Raw genomic sequence first — 10,941 nt, 5'->3', positions numbered from 1 at the left:
GTGTTTTGCAGGAGAAGCTGTGCCTGAGGATGAACAGATCAGTGCCAAGGACCAGAAGAACTTGGAGCCCTGTGATAACACTCCCATCCTAGACAATATCGCTCCTGTGGTGGCTGGCATCTCCTCGGAGGAGAAGGAGAAGTACGACGACGAGATCTCCAGCCTCTACAGACAACTGGATGATAAGGTAGTCGTAGCTTTACCTTTCTCTCTGGGACTAGGACCAAGACAGCAAGCTCCTGATCTCTGGACCACAAACAGCCTCCAGCCCCTTGGGGTTGATACGGATGTTTGTTTTCTTAATACTAACCCTAGCTCTTGACTGGGTAGGCTCAATCACTTGATTCACATGGACTGACAACTTGATTGGAAAAGTGGGGTGTTGGTATGTAGAGGCATGGGAGCTAATTACTACATGAAGGTGTGAATGTGTGTGATTTTTGTTTAATTCTCCCGGCATTTCTTTGTTGGATCTGTCCCTCACCCCTGAACACTCCCAGCTGTAGACTGAACACTTGACGATAGAGCCAAGGTTGGTAATGCTGACAAAGCATATACTTCATCATAGAACCCCAAAGCCCCGAATTAGGAGCCATTAAACTCATTGTCATCAAGTCCATTTTGACCCACAGTGAACCCTACACGACAGAGTTGAGCTGCCCCTGTGGCTTTCAGAGGCTGTAAACCTTTCCTGGAGGAGCAGAATGCCTCCTCTTTCTCCCAACTAGCAATTCGTGATTTTGAACTGCCAACCTTGCAGTTGACAGCCAAACTCATAAGCTGCTATACCACCAGGTCTCTTAGGAACCATTAATAGGGGCTCTTATGAGATGCCCTGGTGGTGCTGTGGGATAAACATTGGAGTGCTAAACATAAGGTTAATGGTTCAAACTCACCAACTGCTCTCCTGGGAGAAAAATAAGACTGTGGACACCCATAAAGATTTACCATCTTAGAAATCCTATAAAAATTGTTATGAGTCAGAAATGAATAAATAGCTCTGGGGTTGGAGTCTGGGATTTGGGAGTAGTGGTCTATGATCTGATGACATCTGTCTTAGCCATGAAGCTGTTATCAGTAGCATTCTCCTGTGAGTAGTTTATCCTACTGATTCAAGATGTTCAATTTTACAGCAAACTTTGGGGACTTGCGTAATCATGTAAATGCATAAGAACAGAGGGCAAGTGACCTTGGAGAGCATTGTGTATCGGTTGCTTCCAATGCAAGGTCGAGTTAGGAATCTCAGAGGCATAGGAAATTAAATTGATATTTCATATGATCTCGGCATATTGCCCTTGGAATATTCTAAATCCTTTTAGTTCATTTCATCAAGGTGGCTGGTATTTTTAGCCTGATTGAATCCACCCTGCAGTGATTTAGCTCAGAGTGCTTTAGGGACCCTCTGACTTAGATGAAATAGCTTTGTTATGTTAACATGGCCATTACAGTAATCTTAGAGGCCTCTTTCTTTGGGGTAATGTGTAGAGTCTGGCCTTCTGGAAGCCAGTTCTGCTTCCGTGACTGAGTTGGCATTATAACGACACAGTTGAACTCCAGTCATCCAACTTTTCTGGTAACACTTTTAATAAGAGTTATTCATATCCACGAATGCTGGGCTAATTGCCCTTTGGGCACTTGGCATATGAAGGGATTTCCAAAAGCTTGCGGGGGTGGGGAATCTCACTACATTTGAATCCTGATTTTCCTTTTGTTTAAAGAAGTTTTTCATGTGATGTAGGTGAAGGCTTCCAGAGCAGAGCCTCTGCTTTCCATTCACTGATGTCGGCACATTTTGCTCCGACTCATCCATCGCTTATCCTGCTTCCCCTGTGTTTCCCATACCCATCCCCCTTCTTTCCCAACCCTCCGCCCCTTCGTGGATGCTGCCATTCTGATCTTAAGTGGTTGTGAGTCTAACAGGGACGTGGTTTCTGTGCCGGACTGGAGAGGGCACAGGCTGGGCTGGGGGGCTGAGGGCTGGGGTGGGGTCCTGCCAGTCTCTGCCCAGCCAAGAAGCCCAGTCTCTTTTATGACTTTGTGAATCCCGTTTTCCCACGAATATTTTGAAGCCCCCCCTTTCCATTTCTAGTCCATCCCGTCCCATTTCTATCGGCATTTTATGCCAAACCTCAAAGAGAGGGGGAGCAGATCAATAGTAAGGAGAGCGGTGGATGCCATGCGATTTCCCCAGAGGTGCGCCCTTGTTTCAACAGTAAACGAGGTGTCATAACGCAGTTTGGATTTTTTTGATCGCTTCTCATTTCAGAATCGATGGGCTCGTTTTTAATAATCCCCAGAGAATCCTGGATGAGGCGTGTGAACCTGATGTTTCTATTCTTTTCTCTGTGGGAAGCTGTCGGCCATGGTTGGAACTGGGATTATTTATCTTGGTGGCAGGAGGAGCTTTCCGGGATTTGAGATTAGAATTTGGAAGCTAGTTTCTATCTTGTAACCTGGAGGACTGAACTCAGACAGAACGAACGAAAAAACCTAAAGCCATCGCTGTACAAATGGTTCAGACTCATAGTGACCCCATAACTCGAAGGAAGGCTGTGTCCTTGGGTCTCCATGGCTGTAATGTTTACAGGAGCTGAGTCACAGCCCTTCATTTAGCAGCCAAGCACTTAGCCTTGTGCCACCATGGCCCAGACTGAGCTCGGAGAGGTGAAAATGCCATGTCCGGGGGCATTTCACTGGTAACTGCCAGGACCGGCCTGAGTCTCTGCTTCCTGATGACCAGACAAAGTTTGCTGTTATATCATCTTCCTTTAGCATATGCCATGCAACACTGTGAGGGACATGTTTCGCAGTCAATAATTGTGGTCCACAGCGGCCACTTCTTCCCTCACGGGATGAAACTGTGAGATCCGGGAGGGACCTGAGCCCAGAGACCTCAGCCCTTGGGGACACCAATGGCATTAGCACGCACTCCCTCCCTCCCACTGTGCCATTCGGACTCATAGCGACCCTGGGGGGGCAGAGGAAAGCTGCCTCTGTGGGTTTCCAAAGCATGAACTCTTTATGGGAGTGGAAAGCCTCGTCTTTCTCCCAGCGCACGGTTGGTGGTTCTGAACTGCTGACCTTGCAGCTCGCAGTCTGACTAATAACCCACTACACCACTGGGGCTCCGTATGCTATGGGTTAGATCTAGGAACTACCACCGACTGACTGCCTAGTTGTGTCGTATCAGTGGGATTTCTCTTTGTTCTCTTCTCAAAGGTTCTAGCAGGTGTGTCTATGGTGATATGGGCCATTTCTTATTCTGAGAACGGACACATGGGAACCTGATGTCTTCATAGACACAGTGTGAGAACTGAGCATCTCTGGGTCTAGATGAGAAAACCACTCAGAGTGGCTACATGCCTGGCACACGTCTGCATCACCTCCATGTGGCAAAGCTGGAATGAGGCGATGTGTCACTTGGCTTCCGGTCTGATGCTCCTGCCTCTTGGGGCTTAGCCTACTAAATGAGGATCGTGTCAACCCGATGAATCTGTTTAAGATGTGGTGGGAAAGGAAGACCTGTGTCCACCCCAGTTGTTCCCCTCTGTCCATGCTGTCCTTCCAGAGTGGCTAGGGCCAATGCTCCCTCAAGGCATGCTGCCAAGTCAGAGAGAGAACGGACTTTAGAGTCAGACCTTCAACTCAATAATGCTGAGACCTCGGCGGATGGCCTAACCTGCAGAAGAGTCTCTGTGTGTGAAATGAAGACTATACCCATTACTTCCAAATCCCTGAGTGGTGCCAATGGTTAAGTGCTCAACTACTAATCTAAAGGTTGGCGGTTCGAACCTACCCAGAGGTCCCTTAGAAGAAAGACTGGGTAATCTGCTTCCAAATCATCACAGCCTTGAAGCCGCAAGGAGCGGTTCCGCGTGGGCTGCAAAGGTCATTGCGTCATGGGTGGAGGAGGACTTGATGACAATTGTTTTGTTTTTATTTGGGGTGGGGGGGATACTAAAACAAACCAAAAACACAATTCAAGTCAGTTCTGACTCAGTGTCCTTATGGCACAGGGTAGACATGCTCCTGTGAATTTCCCAAACTGGTACTCGTTATAGGAGTAGAAAGCCTCCTCGTTCTCCCTCAGAGTGACTTGGGGTTTGAATTACTGACATTGCGGTTAGCAGCTAGCAGGCCATTGGGTACCCACCCCACTAACGCACTCGACCCCGAGGGCTCCTTTTTTGGTATGAGGCACTTCAAAAGGATGCCGCGGGCATTCAGAGCTTCTGGCAGAAACAGGTGTTCAGTACACACCAGGTCCCTTCCTTCCTTTTGGCCTTCTCGATTTGGGGTTCACAAGGGAGAAGCCGTATCCTATCAGGGTGGTATCAGGGTGAAGATGCTGAGGGTGTGTGTGTTAAAAAGCAGAGTGAGAAGGGGAACAAGTTGGCTGTTGGCACTTTGCCTCTCTCCTGCCCCTGGTGTCTTTTCTTCAATAGGGTTATACCTAAAGTAGGTCTCTGATGAAAGGGCTGTAGTTTAAGTGGAAATGTAAGCTGAATCTTCTTTCACTGATTAGTGTCGCAACAAAAACACCTGTATAATAGAAAGGTTTCTAGTGGCCGGTTGACAACTCACCTATTTCATGGAAATTCCAGCCCAAAAATATTTTCTGAGAAGTGCTTTGAAATCTGTTATCCTTGAACTAGATCTTAGTAGCACCAGAGCGAGCATGCTGGAACACATTCTACGGAATGCACTTGAGTGTATAGGTATGAACTGAACAGCACTCTTTATTCTGAAAGTTTTCAAAATCATGATTAAAAAGAAAGAAAGAAAAGAATTTCCAATACAAAATTCCCCAAACTCACTGTAGTCAAGGTCAGTGCTTACTCACACTGGTCTGGAAGAACAGAGTAGAAGTGCTTCTGTGGAATTCTGGGACTGTAAATGTTTACTGGAACAGAAAGCTTCATCTTTCTCTCCCAGACTGACTAGTGGATTTGAACCATTGACCTTGTGGTTAGCAGTGCAATACATAACCTCCGCTGCCACCAACGCTCCCTAAAAATCTCAATAGACTAAAGTAATTCCTTATAGAAGCTACCTTAATACAGAGTACAGGTCGTTTTGCAATGTCCATGGTCCCAGTGATACATGTCCTTGTAATGCAATCCTTCATCCTTCCAGATGGGGAAGGACTGTACTTCAGAAAGCACCGCGTCCCAACAGGTCACCTTTCAGGGAGGAAGCCTGTCTCCTCAGGCTTTGAATTGAGCGCCTTTGCCGCATAAGAGCAAAGAGCTTTTGCTACAGGTTTTCTTCTCTTGTGATTTATATCACTTGGAGTGGTTGCCTGTATGACCCTGGGGAAGAGGTGGCGGCTCGCCTGATGTTGAATTCCGTGGGTCTTTCATTCTTTTATGTGAGATGATTTAATATTTATGGGCTGGGGGGGGGGCATAAACACAACATTGTCCCTGCTAACTGGAGGGCGCGTTGAGAAAACAGAAGGGAAACGCTGCCTTACAAAATCAGCCCGGTTGGAGGAGTACAGTATCTTGACTGGTTTCCTTCTGGGTCATTTCCTTCCTTCCTTCCCTTGTCAGAAATGTGCTCGGAGGAGGAAGAGGAAGGTTGTGCACCTTTTGAGGAAACAGTGGTGTACAACGTTCAATGGAAACAGGATCTCCCTGAGCAGGGAAGTGAGGCCCAAGGAAAAGGGCCTGCAGCCCCCGGAACGTTGGCTACAGCACTGCTGAGCCCCGCTGAAAGCCTCAGGTTGTGGCAGTTAGTTAATCGGATTCAAATGTATGCGTGGACACTACCAGGCAGGCTAGGAAATGGCCCCATGGGAAATTGAAATTCTGTGACCCGGACCCTTGACCCCTCCTCTTATGTCTGGAAAAGACAGGAAGTGCAGGTTTTGTCCGGGCTGCTGCTGAAAACGCCTGAGCAGCACTGAGAGGGGTACCGTCAGTGGGAGCTGGCCCTGCTGCTTGCGATCGGCCACTGTTGTTAGCCAACCTTGAGCCAGGCCCCTGCTCGTGGCGAAGGCGCACGCACCAGCACCAATCATTGTCCTTCAGGGCGCTTTCGTTGGCTGGCTTTCGAAGTCGGGGCCAGGCATGTCTTCCTAGCCCATCGTAGTCTGGCCCTGTCTAGCAGCAGAGCAACACAGAGAATGCAGTGACAGGGTGGGTGGTGGCTGCCCATGAGGATCACTGGCCGGGCATTGGGCCTGTGTCCCCTGCCTGGAAGGCTAGACTTCTAGGATGGAATCGCTGACGGTGCCTCCTGGTGCCCGGGACTTGGATCCCGGAAATGTTACTAAACAGGACCTTCTCCCATGAGAAAGGGAGCCGCCAGTGCAACTCTCGATGATCGCTTTTCAGACGACGCTTCAGAGGTTTGCCTGTGCTTGTGCAAATGGTTGCAGGGGCCGTGGAGCACCTCGTGCTGTTAGGCGCTGCCTGCCTGCTGCTCCGCCCACTTTGGGGGTGGATGGGGTGGGGTCAGAATGGTTTGCACCAGGCAGTGAACACTTGGCTTTTGTGGCAGCAGCATCTCACGACAGAAAATGAGAGAAGGGAGCCAGCGTCCTTCCATTTGCTGATTGCTTCCAGTTCTCTCCTTCCCGTTCTGTTCCTCTGCATTCCCCATGCTGTGTGTACGACTGTCAGCAAGAAACGTTCCTTCTTGTTACAGTGAAAATGCTTCATCTTACTTTTACGTGCTAGGAAGGCAATGGGCGAAGACTGGGCTTTCTACTCTTAGTAACCGTTACCCTCTGGGAAACCCACAGGGGCAGTCCTACTCAGTCTATAGGTCACTATTAGTCAGCAAGGACTTGATGGTAGTGAGTGAGGAAGGCAGTAGGAGCCCTGGTGGCGCTGAGTTGGGCATTGTGCTACTAACCACAGGGTCAGCGGTTCAAACCCACTCCAAGGGAGAAAGATGAGACTTGGGTTTTGTTTTGTTTTTTTTAATTGCTAAGAGAATTCATTTCTAATCAAGAGGAAACTGTTAATACCAAAGATGAATTCTCTGGTAAATGTTTTAACATCTGACAAAGGCTCTGTGAGTAAAAGGTTTGAAGCAGCAGCATTTGTATTTGATAAGATTTGGGATACTTAACAAGATTTGGGACATTAATGTAATACAGAGCAGATGACTGGGAATCTACTTACTCTCCCTTGCTTTTTGAACCAGGAATTCACTGCAAATGCCTTTGAATCGGGAGGCTTTCTGAAGTCTCTAAGGAGCCTTGGTGGCATAGTGGTTATGCATTGGGCTGTGAGCCCCAAAGTCTGCTTTTCAAAATCACCAGCAGCTCTGACGGAGAAAGCTGGGGCTTCCGACTCCCGCAGAGTGACCCTTTCGGAATCCCACAGGGGCAGTTCTACCCTGTCCTGTAGTTGCCGTCGCCTCGATGGTAGTGAGTTATCTCAAGTCCCTTTCCGTTCGCTGATGTTTTACTGAACAGGATTGGGGTTGAATGTGTAAGATACATTTCCCAGTCTATCTAGATGTTTCATCCCCTGACAGAGGTGGATGGGTGAGGTATTTTAGCAGTCTCAGACCCCAGAGCCAGCCAATCCCTCTGGGTACAGGGGTTTACCCACCACTCCCTTCACCCGATTAGCAACTTCTAGCTGACATCCTGGCATCTGACTGTCTGTCGTATGGAAAGCGGCTATCAAAGTTGATATAACCAAAACATAAGTAAATAAACGTGATGTTTCCTTTCAGGACGATGAAATCAACCAGCAGAGCCAGCTGGCGGAAAAGCTAAAGCGACAGATGCTGGACCAGGATGAGGTAAACACGCCATTACAAGAAACCCCAAACCTTCACAATCTTTTGTTTCAATTGCTCTTTGTTACTGAAGTTTGTTCCGGAAATTTCATTTGCAAAGGAGTTTTCCTTTTTAAAAAAGCATTGATGTATGAGAAAGGTTCTTGGAAGATTTCCTCCTGATGAATGTGCAATGCAGGTTGTAGCCAGTTTGAGGCCCTAAAACTCCTGACTGTAGACATCTGAGGTGGTGAGCGTGCGTGGCTGATGGCTGCGATTGGCCCTTGAAAAGCAGAGGCACAGGAGCGTGCTACTTGGGCAAGGAAGATTCTGCCCAGCGCCCTCAGACTACCTCGTGCGGCCCTGCAGGGAAAGTACAATAGTCAAAGGCAGGGAGTTTTGGAAATAGTGACCCAGAGGGTCCTATTCCATCAATGTTTTAGGTAACCCTCTTTATTGCCTTGCACTTTTCTGCCAAGTATTTTTAAAGCATGAACCCAAACAAATAGCAGAGAGCCATCTGTCAAATAGTCGATTTGCCGTTCTCTTGTTGCGTTCCACCTGAGTGCTTTTGAATGGTTCCTTACTAAACTGCTGCGGACTGGGCCACAGGAGGCAGTGACAGCATGTGGCTTACATTCACGTGCCAGGCCTTCCCACCCACACAGCCTTCTCCGCCACCATCCCTTCTTCTTCCTCTCTGCTCCCCGTTGTCTCTCCGGGTCAAGGATGTTGCCCCGTGCCCAAACACCCCTCCTTGGTAGGGAGATAATTTGTGCCTTTTGTGTTTGGATTACTTGTATTTGATTGAGTTCTATCTTATATTTTGTTGATTTCTTCATTTTCCCCCCCCATTTCTTCCTCTTGATTCTTCGGCATTTTCAACCTGAGTACAACTGCCCGTGATCAACTCTCCTTGTTGGTGGAGTTTAAACTTTTCATAGGTTTTCCCTTGTACTTCTCTGGTCAAAGATGTGTGTATGATGAGGAAATCAGAAAAGGAGACAAAGCAAAGACCAGAGGTGACAAAATCACCCCAAAAGGCAGGCATTCGCTCTTAACGCGTGCTGGTGTTGGGGATGTATCCTAACACACAGCAGTGCTACCTGTACGTGGAAAGTGATGGAGGACTCATTGACACCATTTTGGTTAAGTCTGTGAAATTTTGATAAATTTTAAAGCCACATACGCATTCGTACTATCCTCAGATGATAACCCCCCACCCCCACCATCCTGTGTTTCACAGGACTAACCAACCAGCTATTTTATATGTAATACATGTTTTGAGTTCATCCCACACAGCTTTAGAAAAGAAACAGACTTGAAATGATAATTTTTTTTTAAATTTAGCATCCAATCTGTTTTCTTCTGTGTTTATATATGTAATTACTTTATTTTGGCTAGAGCACAGAAGATAAATATTGACCAGTAGATCCACTAGCTCCATGCCTTCTCATTTCCCCAGCTTCTGGCTTCCACAAGAAGAGACTATGAGAAAATCCAGGAGGAGCTGACTCGTCTCCAGATTGAAAACGAGGCAGCCAAAGATGAGGTGAAAGAAGTCCTTCAGGCCCTGGAGGAGCTGGCTGTCAATTACGATCAGAAGTCACAGGAAGTGGAGGACAAGACCAGGGCCAATGAACAGCTGACGGATGAGCTGGCCCAGAAAACGGTTGGAGCATTTATGTCTAGGGGGCGGGACTTCCTTGGCAACCTCAGGAAATTCTTCTCCATTCCTGCCTATGTCTTGACTTTTGTTGGCAGACATTCTGTAGGGAGGCAGTTGACTGAATGGTTAAACTTAGATGTAACAACTGAAATAATCTGCAAGTTGAATTTTTCCCACACATGTCAGAACTGCACGTCACAACCAAGATGCGTAACGCTTTACCGGCAGGTCTCGTGGAAGTGTCAGGGAACGCAAGCCAAATAAACAAGCAAAAGCCCCAAACAAAATCAACAACAAAATACTAAAACTCCAATGTCACCAGTCTCTGTCGTTAATTTTGTGTCACTTATTCAATTAGGCTTTAGAGACATTTAAATGTCTCACGTCTTAGTTTTCTTACCTGTACAAATGGGAATAATAACATGTGCTCACGTATGTGGCTACGTGAGAGTTTATGGAAAGTACTTTGCATGGGCTGTGCCTGTCCTCCAGTCTCCATAAGTCTTGGAAGGTTATTATTTATGGGCAACAGTGGGAACTCCGTGGAAGGCACACCCTTCACTTTTCTTGCTCACCCCCCTTCTAAAGACACAGGGCCCCTTCTCAGTTATTAGCTTCAGAAGCCCAGGGCTAAGCTGTGCCCATTGGTCTGAAGTTCACTGTGTTCAGCCAGCGCCCCAGCTGGCCCATACCCGTATTTCCAGGTCATCGCGGTCAATGATGCTACAGGCTCTGGGCCGTGAGTTTGTGGCAGCAAGGCCAGTGAGTGTTTGGTAAGGTGGCCTGGGTTCAGACGTGTCCATTTTGCCCGTTTCCACTAGGAGAATGGGGGTGAAGGGAATGCAGTGGCTGTAACTTGCTGCCCTTGGCACTTCTGCCCAATGACCCGGCATCATGGGATTGTGCCCAGCCTGTGTGGTGGAAAACATCCAGTCCTCACAGGTAGTAAGAACAAGCAGATGGTTCAGGAAAGCTCTAATCTGCTAGCCAGAGCGCTAATAGGAAATGCTCTTCACGCCATAAATCCAACCTTGTGGAAGAAGACTGCCCTGATGGCTTTCCAAGATGGAAACCACTACTTCTGGGCAATGGTTTTTAAACATAAGAAGTGGTGGTGACGGCGGAGAGCATTCAGAAACCACTTAGAAAAGGGGGAGACTTCCATTCTCTCTGCTTAGTTTTTTTCTACGGTATTCTTTGCAAAAGACCTCTGGTGCTATTTGCTTCTGAAAACCATGAAGCATTTTTCATTTGATAGAACTTAATGAGTTCTGAACTTACTGTCATTCGGAAGAAGTAATATGGATCTAGAGTCCACTTTTCATCAGATCCTTAAGAAGTGCTTTAGTAAAACCGCTGCACATGGAAGAATTACAGAAATGCCTTTGCATTAGCTTCTGTAGGCCTTAGAGCAGGCATCCTCAAACTATGGCCCGCGGGCCACATGCGGCCCGCCGAGGACATTTATCTGGCCCGCCGGGTGTTTTTGCCCCATTTGTTTTTTTACTTCAAAATAAGGTATGTGCAGT

At 47.5% G+C, this 10,941-nt stretch overlaps 1 protein-coding gene across 1 annotated transcript in view; it reads left to right on the top strand.

Moving 5' to 3' along the window:
* The window catches only part of KIF5C (kinesin family member 5C), a 187,093-nt gene that overhangs the window by 137,733 nt on the left and 38,419 nt on the right, over window positions 1-10,941 (top strand). The window contains exons 12-14 of the mRNA XM_004703832.2: window positions 12-187; window positions 7,699-7,767; window positions 9,209-9,415. Coding sequence (XP_004703889.1) covers window positions 12-187; window positions 7,699-7,767; window positions 9,209-9,415 — 452 coding nt within the window. The remainder of the gene's footprint in view (window positions 1-11; window positions 188-7,698; window positions 7,768-9,208; window positions 9,416-10,941) is intronic.

Source organism: Echinops telfairi, unplaced genomic scaffold, assembly GCF_000313985.2.
Source record: "Echinops telfairi isolate 266 unplaced genomic scaffold, ASM31398v2 ScPeMD7_4;HRSCAF=17, whole genome shotgun sequence".
Classification (NCBI taxonomy): Eukaryota; Metazoa; Chordata; class Mammalia; order Afrosoricida; family Tenrecidae; genus Echinops; species Echinops telfairi.
Note: the sequence above shows the minus strand (reverse complement) of the source record. Positions and strands in the feature narration are given on the sequence as shown.